The 27,126-nt window shown below is 40.6% G+C and overlaps 1 protein-coding gene across 2 annotated transcripts; it reads left to right on the top strand.

The window, feature by feature from the left end:
* The first annotated feature begins 786 nt into the window (after window positions 1-786).
* On the top strand, window positions 787-25,237 carry slc4a10b (solute carrier family 4 member 10b). 2 transcript variants are annotated; one of them, XM_070976756.1, is made up of 26 exons: window positions 787-1,471; window positions 2,621-2,662; window positions 8,606-8,687; window positions 11,250-11,402; window positions 11,525-11,663; window positions 12,181-12,341; window positions 12,598-12,783; window positions 14,579-14,667; window positions 16,196-16,353; window positions 16,474-16,561; window positions 17,303-17,449; window positions 17,623-17,726; window positions 18,415-18,589; window positions 18,765-18,898; window positions 19,193-19,438; window positions 19,594-19,699; window positions 20,100-20,261; window positions 20,520-20,633; window positions 20,760-20,921; window positions 21,020-21,271; window positions 21,412-21,480; window positions 22,957-23,130; window positions 23,323-23,442; window positions 23,561-23,631; window positions 23,735-23,840; window positions 24,181-25,237. In XM_070976756.1, the coding sequence occupies exons 1-25, from the start codon at window positions 1,424-1,426 to the stop codon at window positions 23,808-23,810; spliced, it is 3,258 nt and encodes a 1,085-aa protein (XP_070832857.1). In that variant the 5' UTR covers window positions 787-1,423; the 3' UTR covers window positions 23,811-23,840; window positions 24,181-25,237. The 2 variants fall into 2 exon arrangements, with proteins under 2 accessions (XP_070832857.1, XP_070832858.1); XM_070976757.1 differs by lacking the exons at window positions 787-1,471; window positions 2,621-2,662 and adding an exon at window positions 2,958-3,198.
* Window positions 25,238-27,126: the final 1,889 nt, after the last annotated feature.

Genomic DNA, 27,126 nt, shown 5'->3' with positions numbered 1-27,126 from the left:
CAGGGGCAGCAATGACAAATCCGAAGATCACTTATTAATAAACAAACTTCTATTTATGACTTCATCACAATTACTGCGGTTTGCCTCTGGATTCAACTGGGACAGCATGGATTGAGAGCTACACCAGATGGCGATACTTTATTATTATATCAGTTAAAGGAATCCTGCTGTTGAAAAAGCCGCTCCACTGCGGTGCCAGAAAAGGGTTTCAGCTGCAATCCACAAGCTCTAATCAGCCCAGTAAACACTCTGACTGACAAATAAATATGACAGATGAAAAAGTCAGATAACACTCATGCATGCTATCCATGTTTGCTATCCACTTTTGCTGCTGTAATGCCTGAAATTTCCCCACTGTGGGACTAATAAAGCTATATCTTATCTTATCTTATCTTATCTTATCTTATCTTATCTTATCTTATCTTATCTTATCTTATCTTATCTTATCTTATCTTATCAATAACACTCATCATTATATAGACTTAATGCATGGACACATCCTACACCCAGATGTATCGGGTAGGACCCTCCAAAGGGTGAAAGCCTGTATATTTAGTCTTTTAGCAATACTTTGATAGATACAGATTCTGAGAAGTTTCAGGTCTAAAGTTAGAGACCCTCATCATCCAGAAGGGTTTATTGTGTATATTAAATCACAAGCGTGTTTTTATTGCTCTGCCATTACACCCCAAAACTAAATGTGTCTCTCTGACCTTTTTATTGTTTCATCACTTCTTATGTCATAACTTGAGGACGATCCCTGGGTTTCTGCCTTTGCTCTGAGCTGTCTTGTGTTTATCCGCAGAGGGGTGCTGATCCAGCAGCAACACCTCTGCTCAGTTCATGTGAAGGCTGACAGAAGACTCAGAAAAGCAGCTTAGGTTTTATGGGACACCCTCCAACGCAAGATCAGTGAATTGGGGAGTGAACGTCAAGAGGATTTTATGAGAAATCACACCAACGAGTTCTTACCTGGTATTTTGGAAGATCTGGGGGAAAACAATAGGACAGACAGGACAGTTTGGAGTGCAGCATTTTCTGCTTAAAATAGTCCTCGTGAGTAATCTTATCCCCACCGAGTCTAATAAAAACCGCAGTGAAATTGTTATATAACTTGCAATGACATATTGCACACCTCCAGTAACATTTCACACAGAACAAAAATGGCTGGTTTTGCTGATCAGACGAGAGTCTGCTCACGTCTGAAGCAAAGGTTAAACGCTTGATGAGTGACGCGGCGCACACGCGCATGTTTAATGAACGAGGACAGCACGAGAGGCTCAAATCACTGCCGCGCCGCTGAGCGACGATCAACATAAACATGTGACCGCTGTGTGGTCGCTCACTTACTGCTACACCTGCCGGGATTACACACAGCGGAGGTCTCTGCTCCAGCTCTCTGATCACTGCTGAGAAAGGGAAGATGGACACCACGGACCAAGGGGCTCAGATAGAGCCGCTGCTGCCGACGGTAAAGAGCAATGATCTCTGGGGACAAATATTTACCTATGTGGATGAATATTTCAGGAAGCCTTTTCATCCGACTGCCAAGTTGAATTTATGTGCTGTGCTCTGCTAGAAGAGTGATGGTAACGTTCAAAAGATGAAGTTAAAAGTGCAGTTTCCTCAGGAGGCAGGGTGTTTAATATCTCTTCATGCATGGGGGGTGAAGTACCTGTGGAGCTTTGAGCGACTGCAGCTCACCTGCAGGAACCGATGGAAAATGGCTCTCTCAAAGATGATTGACAGCATGTCAGCTTGCAGCATGATGTTGCATCATTGATGAAATCTATTTTTAGTGAGCCGAAATGTTACTCAGTCTTCGGAAGCGTGATGTGAAAGTTACTTTCTGAATCGGAGCAGGCACATTTTGACTGGCTCCGCTTTTATGCTGCAATGACGCTGTTTCACTGTGCAACATAAACGCTGTTGGTGGAATGACTGATGTCCCATTACTTTGTACTGTATGCAGGATCCCTGTCATGGCAGATGTGCCATTAATGCACTAAATTAAGAAGAAGTGACCTTGTGTCATTGTTGGAATGAAACTGTGACATAGATTAAGGTTTTCATAAAAGTATGGTGGAGTCAAGCTGTTCTGACACAGTTACAGACTGTACAAATGTATACTGCAGCAGTAAGCTCTCACAGTTATCCTCACAAAAACAACACTATTTTTTGGAGAAACGGGTAAATCTTACAGAAAATAAAGTCTCTCAGGATGTTGTCAGAGACACGTGGGCTAGTTGTCCCCACTGGTCTTTGGTCATTTTGGGGAAGATTTGTTGTCATTATCCATTTGCTGTTCACATCAAAACAGATTTTTCCATTTAGCTGAAGGTTTTAGACAGACAGGCTTTTAGACTGAGAGTTTCTCTGCTCTGGTTCTGCTTTGAGAGCCACATGGCCGGGGTTTGAAAATGCGAGGTCGCCACCTGACCTTAAAAGTCACTGAAGATTTAAGAATCTAAAAATAACATTTGAGAGTTAGCCTTTATTGTGAAAGTGTTTTGAGTGGCTGATTCCTCCCTAGATTGATTACGATGTAATATTCCTATGTTTGTATACATATATTTATATATGAATCCTCCTACAGTGATCTTTTTTTTTTATCTTTCAGGTCAATTCTTCCTTTGGCTCATCAGTCGGGCGTAGAAGTTTGGTGAGTTACATTCTTTGGACTTTTTGGCTTCTGTCACTATGAGGATCGCAGTAAAATTAAAAACTAACACATAAAACATACATTTTTGAGGTTTCTTAGATCAGAAGAGTTCAGGTAGAATACAGAGTCACTGGTGGAGCTGCAGAAACGCATGGAGTAACCAAGCAAGCGGCATGACAAGCTTATCTTTAGCTTTGCTTTGCATACTTGCAAAGAGGAAAGAGAGGAGGCACGGTATGACTCAAGCTTCGTCTTTGATTAGATGTTGCCGGGCAGCAGGAGTGATGTCACGGTTGTAGTCTCACGATGAGAGACTGGTGGCTCTGTCGATAGATGCTCAATCAAAATTACAGTTGTTTGACACAACAGAAGAGCATCAGGAGCGGCTACCAGGCATGGTGTGAGCGGGGCAGCAGGAGTTTACACTGCAGAGCTCAGCTTTCAGACTGCGTTGCACTGATTATACAGTGGAGGACACAGAGGAAAAGCTCATGCATTCCGAATTCTTGGAGGCTCCTTGGCTCCTCAAAAAACAGGTAGGACAAGACCTGATGGTCCTCTTCACTGCTGTAACATCATGGCTGATGTACTTACTGGTTTACTGGTGTACAGTACTGTTTGATTGAGGGAACTATGTGGTTCACAGAGGGCAACATGGGTGTAAAATCCTAGTAAAAAGTGGAAAAGAGCTTCCTCCTGTTGACCACTGCTGTTCAGTCTTGCAGTGTGAAGATGGATGCAGATATTAAGTCTGTCAGAGCGAGAGCGCAAAGCTAAAACACCTCAAAGCATCTCTAAATAAATGTAGTAGGCTACTAATGTGTCCTCTTAGAGATGCTGAAGTTTATAGCAGAAACATTTAAGGATTACAGTGCCACACGAAAGCCTGTGCAGTTAATGATATTGCTGCCACTGATGGTTCCAAAAATGCCACAGCCATCTGTAGGGATCAGATCCAAATATGTGCCACATCCTGCGATATCACTTCAGCTGTGCAGTTTGCCAGTCCTGTAACAAGATTTTGTTGGTGAGTAGATCTGTCGTGGTTATGTGTTAATGTTACATCCTAGCATCTCTATGTTCAATCAACCCCTTTTAAATGGCACAAAAACATCAAACCCACCAAACAGCTTTGCGTGTGACTCTGTTCATATGGTTTCGTACAGAACCATCATGGGAGTTGGTTGAAGTGGACTTGAGGTGCACTTATATGAAGTCCTGCTTTGGAGATGGGTTTCCTGCTGGGAAGAGAATATATTGCAATTTATCATTGGTAACATATATTTCTACACACTGAGTCCACTTTCTTACAACTGATCACACATCACTTTTGTCTTTACGGATTTTGAATTAAGCTGCTTAGCATAAACCAAAATCCCATTAAAACAAAAGGACGGTTTGTGCTGCCTTACAGTGTACGTCACAGAAATGCTGCAGTATGCTTTATTTGGTTTACATTTTTGCAAAGAGTAATTCCAAGCCCACTAAATGAAACTGAAGTAATTCCAGTTATGCAATAGAAAAACTACACACCTTACACATTGTTCCCCACTCAGTTACAAAACCTTCTGGATTCCACCTTTCTTCACCTGGCACAAGTCTTTCATGGAGGTCATCAAGGAATGAAAATAGGTTCTCCATGTCATCTAAGCCCAATTCCAGAAAGGTTGGCTCACAATGAAAAACATAAATAAAAACAGAATGCAACATTTTGAAAATCCTTTTGGACCCATATTCAATTGAATACAATGCAAAGACTTATTGGTCAAACCGATAATCTCTATTGTTTTTTGTAAATGTACATTCATTCAAAATTTGCAGCAACAGGGCATGTTTACCACTGTGTATCATCACCTTTTCTTTAAACAAAACTTTAATCGTTTGGGAAATGAGGACACTAATTGTTGTAGTTTTAAACTGAAAGGCCGGTCTGGTACCTTTTACCATGAGGCCATGCTGCTGTAACACCTGTAGAATGTGACTTGACATTGTCTTGCTGGAATAAGCAGGGACATCTACCTGGCAGCACACGTTGCTTCAAAACCTGTATTTACCTTTCAGCAGTCATGGTGCCTTCACAGGTGTGCAGGTTACCCATGCCATGGGCACTAACACACCCCCACACCATCACAGATGCTGCCTTTTGACCTTTGCACTGGTAACAGTCTGTGTGGTCCGTTTCCTCTTTAGCCTGGAGGACATGATGTCTAAAAACAATACGAAAAATATGGACTCATCAGACCACAGCACACTTTTGAGCTCAGGCTCACACGAGCTGGCGATGTTGACGAATGTTGTTGGCATATGGTTTTGCTTTGTATCGTAGAGTCTTAACTTGTGTTTGTAGACGCAGCGACGAAATGTGTTTACTGACAAAGGTTTTCCAAAGTGTCCTAAAGCCCATGTAGTAATATCCTTATGCGCAGATATTTCTCTAGATTCTCTGAATCTTTTGATGAAATTACATATTGTACATGTTGAAATGACTTAACTATTTCATTCTCAGCAATTGTGCTTTGAGAAATGTTCTTGAACTAGTTGGCCATGTACTTTTTCACAAGCTGGTGAACCTCGCTTCATTCTTGCTTGTGAGTGTCTGAGCCTTTCCAGGATGCTTTCGTACCCAATCATGACACTCTCACCTGTTACCAATGAGCCTGTTTACCTGTGGAATGTTCCAAACAGGTGTTTTTGGAGCATTCCGCATCTTTCTCAGTCTTTTGCTGCTCCTGTCCCAACCTGTTTGAAACAAGTTGCTGCATCAAATTCACAATAAGCAGATATTTACAAAAAATCAGTGATGATGAGGTAGAACATTAGATGTTTGTACTGAGTATGTGTCAAAAATGCTCCCACTTTTTGGGGAATTGGGGTTGTGGCTCCTAATTAGGAATAAATGCGTCTACTTAAGACTTTATTGATCCCGGGGGAAATTGTTTTTTTTTACAGGTGCTCCTTAAAAGAATAGAAGTAGAAGAGATGAAGAAGAGGTAGAAGAAATAAAGATCTTGCAGAATGTAGCAAGCTGCAGTCCAGTTTACAGTAATTTTATGTTATGTCAGGGTCTGAACATAAATGTTAACGGTTTTGAAAATAGTATGCGAACATGTGCAAACTGGAGTGTCACTACACAGAGTTCGAGCGAGGAAACAGCTCATGAATTTTAAAAGTTGTGGTCATTGAATGCATTTTGTGTCGAGGAAATGAAAAGTGATCCACAGTTAAGTCCACACTGACTTGTTGTGAGACTGTGTGAAGAGTTTTGAAATCTCAGTGAAGTCAATACTGAAAAATGTGCGTTACCAATTGTAGAAAATTGTGATTGATTGTAACTGTGGGGCAGTTTTTAGTAATGTAACCATTGTATGTGAGCACAGTGCAGAATTAATATGGTCTTATGTGGCTGGTGTGTTCGTAACAAATACTGGCAGTTTAATCTGAGCAGGGATGTTGATCCATGTCCTGTATATTTGTAGACAGATTATGAACATCAGCCCTGTGGCCTGGTCGGCCCATGTGGCACTGCATCTGTGAACAGCAGTGCCCTTCATTATCATAATGCCCTGATGGTCAACTGGCGGTCAAGATGGTCATATCAAGCAAGCTTTCCGGGTAAAAATACTTACTGTAGTAAGTGCTTTGAATCTGTTTGTGATTTCCAGCAGACAGGATTGATCCTGCAGATCTCTGTCCAGCAGTAAAGGCAGTTGTATGTTTGTTTTGCTTTCTCAATCCCAGCTGTTGCTGCTTGGATTTACAGTAAATGACAGTGCCAAATGAGTTTTACTCTTAAGTCCACACCATTGGTGCACTAATCAACAACAGCACGGTGCCCAGTTCCGATAAGTAATCGTGTCTAAATATTGGCAGTGTTTATATGTCACATTTTTCACAGGTTGTTCAGTAGATCTGAACGTTGTTTGATAATTGTTTGTAGTAATGGTGGTTTTGGTGGTGATTTTCCTTCTTAAATTATATATACATTACATCTTTATCAGCTAAGTGCTTAAAGTGTAAAATGTAAATACATTACAATCTGTTTTTAACCACACTACCTGTATTGCTCTGCAGTGGCGTTGAGTCCGTCAGTCCAACACTTTGACTTTTCAATCAAGCACCACAGTTGTGTGTGACTGAATTTCTCTCAGCCAGCTTAACTTTAGCATATTAACATGTTAACATGGTATTATGGATAAGGTAAGAATACCTTATATCTCGTCATTATCAGCAGATCATTGTCATGGTCTATTTTTGCTGAGAAATGTGAAAGTAAAAAATAGGCGAGCTGTGCTGCTCGTGCGGGCTGTGCAGCTGCTTTGTTAACATGGGCACCGAAATGAAAAGTGAGATGTTTTCTGCAAGGCGCAGAAGTGCACAGCTGCTTCTCTGAGCTTCTCTATGGAACCCTCTGGGACTGTCTCCCACTGAATGAGTTAGTGCCAGATAGGGCTAATTTTTTTAGCAGACAAATCCACTGCAGTCTACCTGCCCATCAACAAACATCTGATAGACAGAGCTCGCAATTAGCTTTTTAAGAAAATCTTCATAACTTGCCCCAGTGTTGGAATGTAACTAAATACATTTACGTACTTTGAGTACTGTACTGATGTAAAATTTTGAGGTACTTGAGTATTTCCATATTATGCTACTTTAAATTTCTACTCGACTACATCTTGGAAGGCAAGAAAAACATTGACAACATTAATTACTAGTTACTTTACAGACTGAGATTATTGATATAGAATATAAATAAAGCAATAAATGATGATACATTCTTATGGATTAAGCTGCGCATCAGAAAATAATGTAAATTAGCTCCACATGTACCAGATTCACACATTCATACATCAATAATTTTAATCCAATGAAATAATAGTAACCTAGATTAAAAAAAAAAAAAACATAGTCAGATTTTGTTGACTTCTTCACAGATTTGCCTCAAATTTCCAGCTTTTTCCTGTTTTCACCATAACGGACATTCATCTTGCACGTTGACTGAAGAATTACAGTGGTGACCTGTGACCTCACACTACCCCACCACAGCCTCTCCATGCTGGTTATGGCACTTTTCTGCTGCCTAGCGCCCTCATTAGTGTGCTCATTCATTGTTTTAGGCTGTGCAATATAGCTGTGAACGTTCATACCGAGTTATGAGAATATCTTGGTCTTCGGATTCAAAGAAGCGCAATGCTGAAAAGTAGAGTTTTTATCTCTGCCCGTACTGACAAATAATGATGTCTGTTGGTTTTCCCTCTTACCACCTACTCCCTCTCATCTTCTTTCACGAGTATTACATAAGCAGGCTGACATTCACACCACAGAATGTTGGTTCTCGCAGTGATCTGACTCTCATCAGGCAGATCCATGTGCTCTTCTCCTCTATAAGCAATAACTGCATGTCCTGCTGCAGGTCTTTTGTTGAGCTGTCACAAAATCTAACTGCTAACTGCTAATTGACTTTGTACCTGGAAGTGTTGTAACTGGATAAGTGTGGGTGGCAGACGATGGATAAACAAAACGAAAACAAAAAAGCAAAAGGCCAGTTAAGGAGAATATGAACTTAGTTCATCAAACTTTTTGTAAATAAACTCAAGCAGCCATTCACCTTTTGAGTTCAAGTCCCATTAACAAAATAGTACAGGTCAGAGCAAAGGAAGCACCTTGTACAGAAGTGAATCTTTAATTGTGGGTGGGTTATTTATTGTTCCCATTATGAAAAGCTTGGTGCAATTAGTATCTGTGCCAACTGTGCTATTTGGTTGGATAATGTGTTCATAATGCCCTCAACTGTGAGGTGACACTGAGTCAACAAACAGTTAATTTCATGTGATGTTCAGGATACATTGTGCAGTTGATAAGATACTGTAATTAATGACTGTGCTTTTGAATAATGTTTAATTATAATGTTGAATATGCGTTTGTGTGCATCTGTGTGTCCAACAGAGGGGTGATGACGAGGCTGTGGTGGACAGAGGAGGAACGCGATCCCAACAGGGAACCAACTTTGAGAAGGAGGATCTGGAAGGTACACGAACGGACACTGAATGCATCTGGATAACAAAACGCTTCAAGCAGTGAAAGGCTGGTGCAGCTGAGTCCGCCTACTCTGTCTTTGCAACTGCTGCTTTCCTCTTGACAGCTATTTCGTAGTTTAAAAGAGAAGAGCAAAGTGGGAGTTAGAAAACTGTGGGTGAGCTGAGTTTGCATCAATAATTTCATAACCGCTGAAAAAGGTGGACAATCAAAACAAAGATACAAACAATGCGACTGAGTGACTTTGGGTAACTAAAGGCCAGAACAAAACAGCTTTTTGGTTTTAAAGCCACTATGGTCATTTATCAAATATGGCCGTAATGCAGATAGACTTCATGTACAGCAAGATACTCTAAGTGTGGGTGCATCTTATGCATGACTGTTGTGTGTGAGGGCTAATACACATTGCTTTAGTAGGTTAGCAAACAACGTGCCATAAGATACTAGATGACACCTTAACTGAGAACATACAGTTTTATTTGATCAGTAAAAGGTTTCAAGGCTCGATGCAGTATTTCTCGGGTTAATTATAGGCTCTCTGCAGCTTATTTCCAGAGCTCAACAGCAAAGAAAACCACAAAACTGTCAAATAAAAACTGGTGCAAGTGGTGCAAAACATATGAGAATTCTGTTCGTAACTAATCCAGTGCTTTTTGACTGACAGTATTCAGAAGATGTTTTGGATTTAAACTTAAAAAACTAATGTTTTTTTGGCTCCAGAAAATCTTAATTAATTGCTTGTGTCACGCATCTCACCCAGTGTTTTGGCAGAGCTGTACCAATCATTGTGGAGATCACTGTATGTGCTGTATGGGGTTGTCTGAATCTTCATGTCATACTGCAGTGAACTGAGTGGGCTGACGTACGAGTGCAAACACAGACATGCTCTCTCTGTCTTTCTCTTTCCCTTGCTGTTTCATACCTGCGCAAACACAATCATGGACACACACACACGCACACACACACACACACACACACACACACACACACACACACACACACACACACACACACACACACACGCATACATGCATTTTGAAGGTAAAAACGATAGCTGAACGAACAACCAGGCAACACAAATCTCACACAGCAGCGAGCCATGAGTATATGCACACTAATTTACAAACAACAAACAGTAGACACAAACATAAATCTCTCATTATTATGTAACTGCAACGTTAAATTTTACACAACATGTATTTGAAGTGTAAGTTAACACTTTGCTTGTCATAGCCATATGCACTCAAGTCACGCAATATGCTTTCATGTTTTGCCTTCATGAAGAGGATTGTATAGATACTGTACTATCTGCTAAAATCTCACTAGATCACACTAATTTCATGCCATACACGATGTCGTAATGTTTTCTGCATATCAGATCACTTATCGCCAGTACGCTGCAACTTTTCACACTTTCACACTAAAAATCAGATGCCCCTGCTGACGAAGACCACTATTTTTTCACTACTGTTTCATTTTGGTTAGAGCTCATTTTGAACGCGTATTGATTCATCTATTATTGTTTGTCTGGGAAAAGATGACTATATCAGGACATGTTTTTTATGTGTCAAGTTGACACATTACAGAAACATTTATTTGCACCGATCACGATGCATATATCTGATTTTATCTCATGCTTTATTGGGGCCAACATGATTATTTATGAAGGAGGCTACTAAGAGAGTGCTTTCATGAAGGTGGTGTGGTAGATTATTGTGGCTTGTTGCTCTTTCTGTTGATATTTTTAGAAGTGAACTAGGCATTATTAATTGTGGTTGTTTCAATGCATTTTTCAGTAAAAGGAGCTGTTGAAAGATAAAAACCTTTTATCCCTGTGAATCATCTTTTCCATCAGCCGCTTCTTTGTTGTTTTGTGTCTATTATTGTCAAATATCATCATGAGAAAACCAACAATGTTATTTTTATGTCGGCAAGGTAATCCTGATAGTTTGTTAATGATTGTTCAGCTGTAACAGGTGGTAGTAACTCGATGCTCACTGAGGCATGGTGCATTATATAGCAGCAGTAAGCAGTATTATATTAATACATATTATCTGTGATGCACTTCATCACAGTAAAAACACTCAGGATGCAGCAGAAACACATAATAAATAATATAAAGCTTAATGGAGTAACACAAAGAAGTACTAAACCATGATCAGTGAAATCATAATGATTATCTGTAAAGCTTCTTAAAGCGCACACAACCACATGCACGCACGCACGCACGCACGCACGCACGCACGCACGCACGCACGCACGCACGCACGCACGCACGCACGCACGCATGTTGTGTTTTTATCACTTGTGGGACATTACATAGACTTACATTCATTTCCTGGAGACTTACCCTAACCCTAACCATAACCACTATTTACCTATTCTTAACCCTACACCTAACCTAACCTTACCTAACCTGTAACCCTATCCTCAGTCACACACACACAGACACACACACCCACACACACACGCACACACACACGCGCACACACACATGCACACACACACAGGTTGCAGTTGATCCTCCTCTAACCAGTGTGGGATGTGTCCCCAGGTCACAGGACTCTTTACATCGGGGTCCACGTCCCCTTGGGCAGTACCAGGCACCGCAGCCATCGCAGGCACCGTCACCATGGAAACAAACACAAGAAGAGGATGAGCAACCGGGCCCTCACCTTGGTGGAGGGAAGGGAGTCTCCTGTTTATGGTAATCTCCATGAATGTGCTTGCATTATAGCAGAGACAAATAGCATTTATGCCTGTTATCTCTCACTAACTTAAGATACTTATTGTATTCCAACCATTCACTGTAATTCTTTGCGTTCCCAGACACTCCCAGCCAGAGAGTGCAGTTCCTGCTGGGCACGGAGGATGATGATGAGGAACATATTCCTCATGACCTCTTCACAGAGATGGATGAAATCTGTGTGAGAGAAGGAGAAGATTCTGATTGGAGGGAAAGTGCCAGGTACTGTCAGGCTGTCACGACTCATACGTAGCGTCTACAAACAATCATGACTTGCATGTGATTACTGAAAGCTCTGATTGAATGGACCGGCCATGCCCATGATCCCACTTACACTGATGAAAGATGTAGCTGTGTGTCTAATGTCTGTGTTCCCATTACATTAAGTAATTGCAACTCATTGGTATAATTGCGAGGAGAATCGACTGTTTGTTTCTTTTTTCCTCTGATAATTGTCAGCGTTAATCAAGATGTAGAATTTATTTAGCAGATGAATTATGGTCTTCTGTTAAAATGGTAAATCAGACATATTTTATTTATAGTGATACCCTGATGAGAGGCAATAAGGAAGGGGAGTAAATGAGCGAAACTGAGAGAGAGAGAAAGATGTATTAGAGCTAAATGTGCAGGGAGAAGGACTCAGAATGTGAGCGTTGTTATTGCAGCTCGAACAGATGGCTGGCCAGTTTGTCGTCTGCTGGCCTCTCCTCTCCTGACTGGTACTCAACTCCTGTTACAGGTGGCTGAAGTTCGAGGAGGACGTTGAGGATGGAGGAGAACGATGGAGTAAACCCTATGTAGCCACTCTGTCCCTACACAGCTTGTTTGAGCTGCGAAGCTGCATCATCAACAGCACCGTGCTGCTCGACATGAGGGCTAATACCATAGAGGAGATTGCAGGTAACAGTTTCAACAGGTGACAGGTTTTTTTTTGTTTTCAATTTCAGCAACGTAGAACCTCTGTACTTAGAAAACATTCCATTGGTGACTCATTTCTAAGTACATTTCCTTGAATTGTACCTTGCCTTTTGGTTTACATCTCACCTGAGGAGGAAAATTTGTTGTCTTAACACTGTGACTTTGTACTTTCATTTGTTTGAAGCACTGTTTTTTTTTTTTAACATGAATCCAAATAGCATGTCTGTGTCTATCTTAGACATGGTCTTGGACCACCAGGAATTATACTCACCACTGGGAGATGAGCTCAGAAAGAAAGTGCGGGAAACGCTGCTGAAGCAGCACCATCACCAGAACCAGAAGAAGCTGGCTAATCGCCTGCCAATCGTGCGCTCCATTGCTGACATGGGCCGACGGGCATCAGAGCTCCACCTGGACAGGCATGGTGAGAAAATCCAAGAGGTGGTACCGTCTTCATTTGCAATGGTTCCCAACCTGGAGGTTGCAAGATACATCTGAGGGGACAGGAGATGATTACCAGGATAGGAAAACAGAAAACACATTTCTGTTATGCAACATGTATATTAACTTTTTTTCTAAATTGAGATGGAAAAATCAGTCTTTGGTTGAGCTGGTCACAACAACACATTGTCATTCCCAACTTGGCACATGCAGAGGCTTGGTCAGGCACCTTTGGTATCACTGGGTACCACTTTAGCCTCATTTTTCAACATGCAGAGCTGAAGTTCACGGCAGACTTTCAAAATAAAGCTTGCTGAGAACAATGGCTGATGCTCTGAGACAGGTCTTTGATTAGGTTTAGGCATCAGAACAACTTGGTTATGTTTAGGAAAAGATCACAGATTGGCTTAAAGTAAGTATGTTCTGAATCTGTTCCTTTACTTCCCTGTTGGTTTCACATGGGACACAGACCTGGTCATCTGTGCTTGACTCATCCAATCACTCCAACTCCTCCACAGGCAGACTTTTCTCACTTTGGGAGTGAGAACGGACTGTCTGTAGAAGTTGAGTGGACTACCCTGCATGTACCAAGGGGTACCAAGTGCCTTAAAAAGTGACACCACGGGGTCCTGACCAAACCTCTGTATGTGATGAATTTGGAGTGAGAACATGTTGACATGCTTTATGCAAACTGTGAGAAAGGGGAAGTAGATATAACTTTATCTGAGGGGGTCAAAAAGGTTGGGAACCACTGCTTTACCGGATTCTCTTATGAATCTGGTCAGCAGTGTTTAAGTGTGGATACTTGTGCAATATGTGTGTGTGTGTCCTTTAAGCATATGGTCCGAACTTGCGTATGTTCCCATCGTTTCTTGATTCCCGATTCTATCCACCACCCACCATCTGCCCACCCACCTGCCACAGCCCCACTGAAGTCAACAGGTGCTGGTTTATACAGCATGCCCCTGTCCCTTCACCAGCTTATACTTAAATAACATATTGTAGAGGGGAGTATTCTCATGATTTGTGTTGATACTGGCAACGCGAAATAGGCTGCTTTTGTTGGGTTGAAGTGGTTGAGCTAAGATTAAAAGACAACGTTCAAAAGTACATTCTGTAAATATACAAATTTGTTTTCTGTTGATCTTCACAGTACAAGAACTATTTGGTTGAAATTTGGGCTAAATTTAGTCCAGGACTGGCTTGTAATTGGAAGCATTACTTGCCTATATCATTGCCAGCTACATTTCATAAGCTTCAGGTTTGCCAACACTCCACATGACAAAATTAGTTACGCAGAACACACCAAACTGTTAATCATTTTCTAGTTTACTAGGAATCTTAGTGGCACATCATGAACAATTTAATTTCACTGCTGTGGCATTTTCAAGCTAATTTCAAAGCAACAATCTCAGATAAGCTCCACGTCATGCTTTGTGAGCGCATTAAACACTATAATTAGTGTTAATTTTTGACCCTGCTGTTTAATGCATACAGAAATTAGGCCAGACCTGTCAGGCAGCTTGGCAGTAATCACGTTAACATGAGCCTGGATTTTTTGAGACAACAACCGTGATGAAAATCTGGGTGCTTTTATCCTCAGCAGCACCTGTGAAAGCCGGCCTTTGTGATCTGTGTGTGATCCTCACCCTGATTTCCCTTTCTAGAGATATTCTGTGGACTTTGTCAGCCTCATTATATTTAGTGAAATCATCAGCTGCTGAAATGCTGAGAAGGTTTTGGAAGTGATTCATAATTCTCCTGTGTGGATTATCCAGATCACATGACCTCCTCCCAGTCTCAGTTAGCCGGTCCAGACGGAAAAGGGGACGCAAGCAGAGATAACAGTTGTGTGGACTTCAGCAAGGTATGGTACACACACTGTTCAGCTGCACTGTAATACATACAGCACTGTGTTTCTCTTTTAGAAAGTTAGCTCTTTATTTCCATTTTATACTACTTTACGCTTCTATGTCCAATTGCACTTTTTACTCTACTGCAAAGTAAGATTTTACACGCAAAAAAATAGGTCACCATGTAAAATACTGTATGATGACTGTCATAGATAGAATACTCAACAAAATATAAAGTCATAAAGATTTAATATAGCACGCACACACACACACACACACACACACACACACACACACACACACACACACACACACACACACACACACACATACACACACACACACACACACACACACACACACACACACACACACACACACACACACACACACACACACACACACACACACACACTATCCTGTGACTGAGTGACAGGCATGCAACCCAAATACATCCCTTGCTCCTACGGTCATCTAGTAAGGGATTAGGATTATAACCATTTTAAGTATCATAAAAGTCATTCAGCACTGATGATAACCACATGACAACCACACACAGCAAGATCAAATCCTCCCCTGTAATGTATATGCCTTTAACCTTTTGTCAAGATCATTATTTGAACTGTTTCACTGTTTACACTTTTCACTATGCATTTGCATATAAAGCACATTCTGCTTACTTGGTGGACTATTGAATTGAATGCACTAAATCATGCACGGCAGCCTTTTTCCTATATGTACATCTTATCTCCAATTTTACAGTTTAATGCAACACGGCTGCAGCAGCGATTTATTAATCTGCATGTTATTATTTACTGGATGCACACTGATAAAAATAATCTGTATTAACTGTGAGGATTAAAAAAACAGCTCTATATCAGTGTTTATAAAAGTCACAAAGAATCAATATATCAAAAATTTTCTTTTGGATGGTTCTGAACAGCCGCCCTGCAGCCATATGAACTCGATGAAGGAACAAACAACACTCCAGTCAACACTTGTCAACTCCACATAATTATCGCTGAAAAAGCAACACCTTTAATATTCCAGAAGATGCTGTACAATACATTTCCTCTGCATTAAGGACGAGTGGAACGCAGATGCTGTATAGCTACTGTAAGGGGATCATCTTGTGGGTCAGCTTTTTTCAGCCATCATCCTTATAGGAAATGAAAGATACTCCATCCTAATGAATTCTTATGCTGCTTGTCAAACTAACATCCATGTCTCAATTATCTTCCTGTATTTCATTTTAACGCATCTGTGACTTATTTGAATGTTATGTCCTATGACACACAAAGCCTTGGTAGCCAGACTATATTTAGATAAAAATCCACTAAAACCATTTCATCTGGAGTGTAATGTGAGGATTAAAGGGCGAAATAATGACATATATAGAATGCACTTTCGAACATAATTGATATTTTTCTACTTATCAAAGCACGGTCTGGGTCAAAGCAGCTTAGACGATAAGCTACTCAGAGAAGGGTGTCATGGTCTTTTAATGACACTCTTAACACTGCACTTTGTGTCCTTTTGCAGATAGACCTTCATTTCATGAAGAAGATCCCGGCAGGGGCTGAGGCGTGTAACGTTTTAGTGGGAGAGCTGGAATTTCTGAACAAGCCGGTGGCGGCATTTGTCCGTCTTGCACCGGCGGTCCTGCTGAGTGGGGTGGCAGAAGTCCCCATCGCCACAAGGTTACTGCAGGCTAATTCGACTAAATCTGCCACAAATATGTCTTATTCGTCTTGCTGAACCCTGACATTTATCTAAGTTTGGATGCAGATTTGACAGAAAATATCTGTTTTTGCCTCTAGGTTTCTGTTTATTCTTTTAGGGCCCTTGGGCAGAGGGCCCCAGTATCATGAAATGGGAAGGTCCATTGCAACACTAATGACAGATGAGGTGAGAAGCCACTGAAGAACACCTTATTACCATGTTAGCTGTAGAGTTTATTTATTCATTAATGCTTTAAATAGGGCGGATTGGTTTGAATGTCAACCGGATGTCGTACTCAGACTTTCTGCAGACACTTTGCATAAATTCACAGTCCAGCAGAACTCAACAAATTCCTGAAGTGATGGAACATTTCTCAGCATGAGCACAGCTCAGAGCTTTTATGACATGCTTTTGGCAATTAGTCAGCCCTCATGTCCTCCTTTTTGTCTGGGATTTAGGCTGCCATCCATCGACACTAACGAAAAGATGGGCTCTGACAAATTCCAAACTTAGTTGTACACTCTTTGGGATGAGTAGATTTGATGAAACTGCATATTTCATAGGGAGGAATTGTGAGTCAGTGGTTAACGCTGTTGTTTCCTGGTGAGTGTGAATATTCTGCCCTTGGCTCTGTCTGTGTTTGTATGGGATGTTCTGCACGTGTTTGCATGGAGTTAAGCTCATCCAAAGAAACAAGTCTGACTGCGCCTGTCTGTTTGATTGCAGTTAAGGTTGGCAGACAGTCCTGCATTTAAAAATCCACCAACCTGTAAAGTATAAACTCTATATGAATCTTGAAGGATGTCAGTTGTAATGGGAGCGATGAGGCTTGCATGTACAGTGCAGCATGTGCACTGCACTGCACTTAGTCAAGGTTTGAGTCGGGAATGCAGCTTTAATCGGCCTTCCATATTTTTCTGTCTGCAGGTTTTCCATGATGTTGCCTATAAAGCTAAAGACCGCAATGATCTGATTGCTGGGATTGATGAATTCCTTGATCAAGTGACAGTCCTGCCTCCAGGAGAGTGGGACCCATCCATACGGATAGAGCCACCAAAGAATGTACCTTCTCAGGTTAGTAGGAATTTAGCCTTTTAGCCTTTTCTCTTTCAGATTTCTGTGATGTCTGACTGTTAAGAATTTGAAAGTATTATTATTATTATATTAATATAATACTTTTAATATAATATAATACTTATAATACTTATTTCAAAGTACCCAACTGCTGTGGATTGCTTGTTAAACAGGAGAAGAGGAAGAAAAGCAACATTTTACCAAATGGATTAGTAGAGGGCGAAGAGGAAGAGGACAGTGGCGGCCACGGGGGTCCAGAACTGCAGCGCACTGGAAGGTGGGAAATCACAAAGGGAAAGAACGTGGAGTGTAGAGTGTGTGAAGTCTTTATATGGAGATGAAGAAATATTATGCTTAATAAATAAGTGGTTCATGCAGCATGCAGCCAACTCACTATACTCACTATTTTATTGCTGAAAATGTATTCATAGTTAGACTTCTAACAGAGCTTCACGCTACACTTATGTTGTTATGTTTTGTAATATTTCAAGAGCATAGGGGGAGCCTACAATGCAGTTCAATGATATATGGGATTTTGTAAATGTGCTTCTTCAACTGGGTTATTTAAAAAAAATGTTGTAAATACTTTGTACTTAAATGCTTCAAAAAATGTGTCTAATAGAAAGTATATTAATGTTGACACAGAGCATTAAATAATGAATGGCACGTGGACCAATTTTAGGTAAATAAATGTAAAATATGTCAAATAAATTATAATTGTTTTTTTAAATGTACACAGACTTAAACTGAATAATCTCACTCCTCTGCAAAATGCACACTGTAATGCTGTGTAGCTGCGTGTGTGTAAACTTGGTCTGTAGTTGTGGTTATGAAGTGGTTTCCATAGAAACATCCTGCTTTGAGATGTCTATTTACAGCTAGACTTTTCCATCATAGAGGCCTGTCATACTCAAGAGTTGAACATCAGGAATAAATGAAATGAAACTTCTTTTTCATATTTCCAGGTGGTTTGGTGGTCTCCTTCTAGACATCAAGCGCAAGGCACCTCACTACCTGTCCGACTACACTGATGCTTGCAGTTTACAGTGTGTGGCCTCTTTCCTCTTCCTCTACTGTGCCTGCATGTCCCCTGTCATCACCTTTGGAGGACTGCTGGGCGAGGCAACAGAAGGACGCATAGTAAATCACATTCCCCTTTCCTCTTAATGCTCGCGATCTTCTGCTGAGACTATCTGTACACTGCTGTACACACCTCTCAGTACATTTAACCAGACAAACTGCTGTCGCTCAATATGGTTACGATTTTTAAACTGACCGTCCACCGATAATCTCTCTGTCCCTTCCCATTCCCCAGAGTGCAATTGAGTCACTGTTTGGAGCCTCACTGACTGGAATAGCCTATTCCCTGTTTGCCGGGCAGCCCCTCACCATTCTGGGCAGCACAGGGCCGGTGCTTGTTTTTGAAAAGATATTGTTCAAATTCTGCAAGTATGTTTTCATTTTCTGTGGCTGTACACATAAATCATCTCTCTCAATGAACAGTGACTTTAATCTACACATTACATAATTTTGTGATAGCACTATCTGATGTTTATCATGGACAAACCACCTCTCAAACATCTGGCCGACTATAGATCATTAAGTGTTGTGATATATTTGATTTCATTGTCATAATGACTTCCTCCAATCATCCACATTACAAGCATTAAATAATCTATATATGATGTGTTTTGAACTCAAATACATCCCGCAGTGATATATTCCAGTTTTATCTCCATTTAGGGAGTATGGCTTGTCCTATCTGTCCCTGAGATCCTGTATCGGTCTGTGGACAGCTTTCCTTTGCATCGTGCTGGTTGCTACAGACGCCAGTTCCCTGGTTTGTTACATCACACGATTTACAGAGGAAGCCTTTGCCTCACTCATCTGCATCATCTTCATCTACGAGGCCTTGGAGAAACTTCTCCACCTGGGAGAGCACTATCCCTTCAACAAGAACAACAACCTGGACAAACTCACCATGTACTCGTATGTGGACACTTACTCTCACACAATATGCTATTTAAAGTGGTGTAAAAAAAAAAAAAAAGAGAATAATTACCGAGTACATTTCTTGGAGGTACTGTAAATCCCTGACAGATGAGGGATTATTTAGTCACCCAGATGTTCATGTGCTTCCACAGATGTTCATGTGTTGAGCCTTCTGACCCCACCAACGGCACCCTGAAGTATTGGGAGATCAACAATGTCACTGCCTCAGAAATCTACTGGGAAGCGCTGGAGGTCAAGGTACCCTCCAAGGCAACTTGGGTTAGAAAAGTAGCCAAAGTAAAAGAGACAGATCTGTCATGATGGTTTTATGCATAATAGGAATAATAATAGTTCCTATTAATAGGAATTTTCGAGTTCCACAAAGACAGACTGAAAAGGGAACATTTAGGTTTTCCACCTTAAAGTGGCATGCTCTCCCAGATGGAGGAAGCTGAACAGAGGAGATTAAGGGCATGTGGGCTGGATTATATTGGATTACTCATTGCAAATCACTATAAAAGCAAAAAAAATTTGCACTCAGTTAAGTTTTTTGTGGATGTTCATAAACCATGTTTGTGGAAACCTAGAATCTGCTGATGCTGGTTTATTGCTAATCATGTGATGAGTATAAATATCTACCCTCTACCTGTTGTTGCAGGATTGTATTGAAAAGCGAGGGGAGTTTGTGGGCAGTGCCTGCGGCCCTCATGGGCCCTACGTTCCTGATGTCCTCTTCTGGTGTGTCATCCTCTTTTTTTCCACCGTCTTCATGTCTGCCTTCCTCAAGGACTTCAAGTTCAGCAATTACTTCCCCACAAAGGTACTATCCTGCATACATTATCATAGCTTTTACAGCATTATGATCCAAGCAGGATGACAAAGCTACTGCAGCTGCTTAACATGACTTTGGTAATGAAGCATAGTGCAGTGGGACACTCTAGTGGTCAAATATAGGTACTGCGTAACAGAAACTGACAATTGGAAAAGTAGTCCTGCTTTATGCTTGAGATAATGTTGGGTAAAATAAATGGAACTTCAACACTGAATTGGTATTTTTGCATGTTTTTCACTCCATCAGGTGAGGTCCATCATCAGTGACTTTGCTGTTTTCTTCACCATCCTAACCATGGTCTTAGTTGACTACGGCTTAGGGATCCCTTCCCCTAAACTAAAGGTTCCCAGCGTATTTAAGGTGAGCTCGTCCACAAAAGAAATTGTTTGGCAGATTTTATCAAACAAGTTGCAAAGTAACGTCATCAGTTTTCAACAGGCTGCTTATTAAGTGTAACGAACGACAATCTTTTTGTTGCTAAATCAGCCAACCAGAGATGATCGAGGTTGGTTCATCAACCCGCTGGGGCCCAACCCCTGGTGGACCGCTGTCATAACAGTGGTCCCAGCTCTGCTTTGTACCATCCTCATCTTCATGGATCAGCAGATCACGGCTGTCATCATCAACAGGAAGGAGAACAAACTCAAGGTACTCTCATGTCCTGGCTTTGAACTTTGCCATCTTGGAGACATGTGCTTCAAAATCTCTCTGTTTCATCTTAATGTGCTGGTGCTTTCTCCCTTCAGAAAGGCTGTGGGTACCACCTGGATCTGTTTATGGTGGGGGTGATGCTCGGTGTGTGCTCTCTGATGGGCTTGCCCTGGTTTGTAGCAGCCACCGTGCTCTCCATCACCCACGTCAACAGCCTGAAACTCGAGTCAGAGTGCTCGGCTCCTGGGGAGCAGCCCAAGTTCCTCGGCATCAGAGAGCAACGCATTACCGGCCTCATGATCTTCACCCTAATGGGCTGCTCTGTCTTCATGACATCCATGCTGAAGGTCAATTACCAAGTTATTCTCCCAGTATTATTCATTAATCCGGAAGACATGTAATGCTCCTGGTTTAATTGCTGAGTGCAGTGCAGCAGGTCTGCTGAAACAAAACAGACACTGACATAATATTTTCTATTTGCTTTCAGTTCATTCCCATGCCTGTGTTGTATGGAGTCTTCCTCTACATGGGAGCATCTTCTCTCAAAGGCATTCAGGTAACATGATTTGAATTTGGCTGTATTTAATGCATCTTTTTTTACACGAGGAAACATAAGGATACAACACTTGCCTCATATGACTGACACTGAGTCTGAGCTTTCTAAAGGTAAGTGATGTTGCCAGTTAATTGCATCACAGTAAATTACTTATTGCTTATTTTTGTTTCTCAGTCTTAATGTTCACACCAGGCATGAGAATGGTGGTCTGCACTCCCAAAATTAGATTTTCATTATACCACATATACCACATACTTTAGGACTTGTGCGGAATTGCAGTTGTAATTATGAAACTTTTTTCTTTTTAGATTATTTGCGTGCCTGAGGCTTAGACAGACAGCTTTCTTCCGTGTGTTTAAGTTTTAATTTGTAGACGTTCTGGATAATCTGTGTAGACTGTTAATTTTCACCGAGCCATGAAAGGGAATCGCCTCCATATTGTCTTGCTGCCCAGATAAAAAGTGTTAATTGGCCTCCAGTGTGTTCCCAGCATTTACAGAACACCTGACTTTTATTTAATTGCCCTGTTTACTTTGAATTTTCTTCACTTTGGAGTACTTTCTATTATTGGGTTGGAAAATTATATTTAAATTAAGACAATTGCTTTTGGGAAAAAAAAGATTTTTATTGCACAGGTGTCCTTCTATGCTGTTCAGGAGATCCAGTCTGTTGTAGTAACACCCGGCAGACACAGAACATCTTTCAGCTTTGTGGTTGGGCACCAGCTTGATGCTGGGGTGGCAGCATGTTGTCAGTTTTTAAGAGCTTTCTTTGTTTGAAAAGATTGCCAAAACGATGACCTTAAATATGCTAAAAAGCTGCAGAGTTGGATGATAATTCTCTCTGGGTTTGTCACATTTAGGAATCTTTTACATTACTTGTGCATAAATTGTAGTCACTCGTCTCAAAAAGCATTATGAAGGTAGATAATATAAAGTTGGTCTGATTAATATTTTTTGTGACAACAGTGTGTCCAATGACAACGTGAAAGGTGTTACTCATAGTGATGATCCTCCAGAGAATTATCACCTCAGTCTGCAGCTCTTCTCGCCTTTATAGCTTTATAGTGAGTTTCATCTCCTTGTTTAAATGTCCAGCCCTCAAATTTACTGTTTGGTCCAATCTGAATCCTTTTGCAGGCAACTGATATCAGATAAAAAGAAAAAGCTCTAAAAGTCCACAGAAAATTACCTGCTCAGCACCAAACAGGACACAAAGTTAGCGACGAGCTGGTGGACACAGTTTAGCATTTAACAGCTAAAGAGACAAAATTATTTCTCTCAGGAGTTGGTGGAGACCAAAACTAGAGATAAAAGAGAATGCGTACTGGATTGCATTCATTTGTATTTTTTATTTTTTGGCAGGGAATTACCTCCACAGACTGAGGTCAATACTGTGCTCACAACTTGTTTCGCTTTCCCCAAGTGGCCAAAAAAGTCAGTCATTGCAGGTTTAAGAGTTGTCTATTCTCTCCAGCTGTTTGACCGTGTGAGACTGTTTGGTATGCCAGCGAAGCACCAGCCAGACTTCATCTACCTGCGACATGTACCACTGAGGAAGGTGCACCTCTTCACCATCATCCAGCTCAGTTGCTTGATTCTGCTCTGGGTCATCAAGACCTCTCGGGCTGCCATTGTCTTTCCCATGATGGTGTGTAAACACTCCAATTATATCATCTGCAGCACCATTACAAAGGAACAAACATAAGTTTCAACACAAAGCTAATTTAAGTGTCAGCAGGGCTCAAGTGTCAGACATGTGTTAAAAATAACACGTTGAACTCCTCCTTTATCAGGACATAGGATTGTTGTGATGTTTCAATCCTGTGTATCAATTCTGCAGGTCTTGGCTCTCGTGTTCATCAGGAAGCTAATGGACTGTTTCTTTACCAAGAGAGAGCTGAGCTGGCTGGATGACCTGATGCCAGAGAGCAAGAAGAAGAAGCTTGAGGATGCTGAAGAGGTGCTGTTGTTCTCATAAACGAATAGCTCTGTGCTGTTTCAACACAACACGCCTGCTGATTGAATTGCATTTTATGAATATTCACATGCATTTAACCTGTGTTTTATTCAACTCTCAGGAGGAGGAGGAGGAGCAGAGTATAGTGGCAGAAGATGAGGGAGTAGTGCAAGTGCCATTAGAGGGGTACAAGTACGTTATATTACATTTGTTTCACAAGTAATTTGTTACATTTATTAAATTGTTGCGTAAAGATGAGAGTAAATTCTGACGTGTGTGGCTTCTCTTTTCACAGAGGAATACCCATCATCAATATCACAGATGAAATGTCCAAAGGTTCTTTTGGAAATACTTGGCATGCCAACAGCTAAGGCGTTTGAGAAAGACCTCAAAGCATTATGGTGAGACTTATTGCATTGTTGAATATACAGCATAACCACTCCACCACTAGCTAATCTAGCTAGTGTTGTGTTGGCATGAAAAATGGATTTAAAATATTTAATGAATTACAAAAGCAGCATCCTTTCGACTCAAATACAAAGGAAATGAACATGTACAGTAACTTAAAATTCAATGATTCCTGGGTATAGATTATGTGTGGACACCAGTACGCTTAGGTAAAGAGCTACTTTTACTTAAGTAAAGAATCTTACTAAGAATATTACTGCCTCTAACAAGACAACATGCTTAGTATATCTACTAATTATACATCTCTCCTTTCTTTCCATACAATGCTCACAGTATTTCACAACTGTGCAAGGTGAGAAATGTAAGATGAGGAAGATGGAGGTGTGTCTTTGTCCATGTCCTTTCTTTGTGTTCGTAAACAAATCTGTATTTTATGCTGCAGTTTATCAATCCTTCAAGTTTAGTCTTGTAAATCTCTGTGTGTTAGTGAATAACTGTGTTGTCTAATGTGTCATAAATGTTCGGCCTCTTCATGATTGTAAACTATGGAGATGTAAAAAGTTGGTCTTGTTGAGAGACAGATTTCAAATTTTTGTCTTTGGATCAATTTGTATTTATTTTGTTACATACTTTGCATTTTGAAATACCGTCGTAACATATCCTTATATTCTTTATCTATTTCTATACTGATTTCCTATAATTCTATAATGTTGAAGTTGTCTATAGACATTGCATATGATGTGAAATTGAATGTGAAGATCTAGTAAGTAGGTCATCCTTTACCATAACCATATAAGCCATGCATAAATGTGTACCAATCCCTATAACGTGAAGAGCACAATTCACATTCTGATGTCTGTCAATCAGTTGGGACTATTCTGAATCCCATGATTGTGAGGGATGAGGATGAGTACTTCAGAGTGATTGATAAAGGGCAATATACGTACATCTTTTAAAAACCAAATGCAATAGCACTTTTTGCCAGAATGTCAATAGTCTGTTTATGTGGAAAGTTATTTATCTGTCTTTATTTTGTGGAATAAAATGAACATGTTTGCTACAGAATACCTTGTAGCCTAACAGAGACTTGCAGTATTATGCCTCCTGTTGTCAGTGTAATGCTTATATTGTAAATGTAAATTTGAACAATATCATAATTTGTTTTCACGGTTGTATAAAGTTTAGTGAATTCTAAATTAAAAAGCTTCATATAAAAGGCACCCTAAAAAACATTTCAATTCTGTTACATGTCTGATGATTATAATGAAGCTTGAACAATGGAGTTTAAAATGACCTAGGGATGGGTTTATTTTTAAAAGATACTTATGAAACACAATTTTATTATGTACATCTTGTCATCATTTTAACTTAATAAATTTGTATGAGTACTCTTCTTTGTCTTGTTGTTGTAACACATACTCTGAATTCTAATACTGTGTACTGGGTAAAATTACAATGAGGGTACAGAATCATGCACAACACAAGTCAAAACAGTAATAATTAACACTTGTTAGAGTGGGGGGTTCTGGCCCGCGATGCAATTCATGAATACCCCCAAAAATAAACATTTTTGCGCAATAGAGAAAATAACATAAGTTAGTAAAGTGACTTGAATGCAACACTGAGTGCGTCGCTTTGATAGTACGTCACTTCTTAATGGCGCGAGTCCACAAAGCAGAAGTAGAGGGGGAGTGTCGCGCTTTTCCGGAGAAGTGGACAAACTTTTTTCTGTTGACGTAAAAGGCAAGCTAGCGTGCTAAAGTTAGTTAGTGATGAAGAATGCTAAGCTCAAGCGCCATTACAGGTACAAAAATGCCAGACTGGATGAGCTGTGACAACAGATGCGCCTGGATAAAACTGACAGTCTTCAGCGGAGTTTGGATGCTCAACAACCAGCTTCACAGGGCAAGTTTTGTGGTGAGTGCACTAATAGCTAATAAGTTGAAACCTCATTTAAAACGATAATTTATGAAGACGTGTCTTGTAGGTGCTGTAGTCAAAGTAAGATTGTTCCAAAGTTTCAATTTGTCTGGAGTAGTTCATAAAGATGAAGGAAAACCGTTTGTGGAAACTCAGTGATCGCAAGTGTGTGTGTGATGTGGCCTTCATGGTGGACACTACCCAGTACCTCTCGGGGTTGAACGTCAAGCTCCAGTTGGCTTCTCAGCTCTCTGCTTTCGACTGTGAGGTGCAGTTGAAGTGAAATTAAAGCTGCAGCAAGTGAAACAGGAAACACTGCACGCCTGCTATGACATCTGAATATGCTGCTGAGTGTGAAAACTCCTTCAGGCATTTGGTGAGAGGTTTCAGGACATGAGAAGTAAACAAAAAGAAGTGAACATATCTCCTGTCAAGCTGTTTAATGTGGAACCAGCTGACGTGCCTGACAGCCTACAGCATGACATCATTGAGATGCAATGGCCTACTTAACTGACTCTTGCACTACTCTCAAGGCTGACTGTCCCAAACCAGCTGTGAGTGTCATCACCGCCACCACCATCTGACATCAGATGCCTCACCAAACAGAACCAGTATGAGTGTGGTCCTCAAAGGATGCTATCAAAAACTGAAATGCTGTTGATGGGGAAAAAGGTTCCTGACTCCTGATATGAATTATATACAGTGAGGAGGGTTTCTGTCTGACTGTAATGGACGATATGTACACGTTAAACCACAGTGTGTATTTGAAACCATGCGTGATTTATCATGTGGAGGTAAGTGGATGTTTCATTGCAGTGAAAGGTGCAAAGGTGAAAAAGTGTTTAACACTGTTTAAGTGTCATTATGATGATTAACTGCTCATCAGGGTGATGAGCTGTGGTAACAAGCTGTTCTTGTGTCTGGTTGTGTGGAGCTCTGTAGCGCCTACCACAGTGGAGAAGGTGATTTCCGGCCTTTTTATGACTCTGTACATGTATGTAGTGTGTCCTGAATGGAGGGCAGGTTGGCACCAGTTATTTTCTTCTGTAGTCCTGACTGTCTGTTGCAGTCTGTTCCTGTCCTGTCCATAAGCATTAACTAATCACATAAACTGATAGTGACTTCATCGTTCCTTAAAGGTGCGCAACAGGAATTTGTGATACATCCTGATAGATTAGTTTTATTATCATTTATTATATTTCTCAATTCATTTTTATCATATATATTTTTTATTAGAATTAGATATTTTTATGTATTCATTGTATTTGACTTGAATTTTTTTATTCTTCTCATAATTATTGAATTGCATTATCCTTGGGACCCCAGTAAAGCACACTGAATACATGCATTGAATCATCC

The sequence above is a fragment of the Chaetodon trifascialis genome, chromosome 12, assembly GCF_039877785.1.
Source record: "Chaetodon trifascialis isolate fChaTrf1 chromosome 12, fChaTrf1.hap1, whole genome shotgun sequence".
NCBI lineage: Eukaryota > Metazoa > Chordata > Actinopteri > Chaetodontiformes > Chaetodontidae > Chaetodon > Chaetodon trifascialis.
Note: the sequence above shows the minus strand (reverse complement) of the source record. Positions and strands in the feature narration are given on the sequence as shown.

Excerpts from the sequence above, each read along its gene's own strand:
- slc4a10b (XM_070976756.1), top strand. The coding sequence starts at position 1,424 with ATGGACACCACGGACCAAGGGGCTCAGATAGAGCCGCTGCTGCCGACG. Across the intron at positions 19,439-19,593 it reads GACAAACTCACCATGTACTC|ATGTTCATGTGTTGAGCCTT; the intron begins GTATGTGGACAC and ends GTGCTTCCACAG. Across the intron at positions 21,481-22,956 it reads CTTCTCTCAAAGGCATTCAG|CTGTTTGACCGTGTGAGACT; the intron begins GTAACATGATTT and ends TATTCTCTCCAG.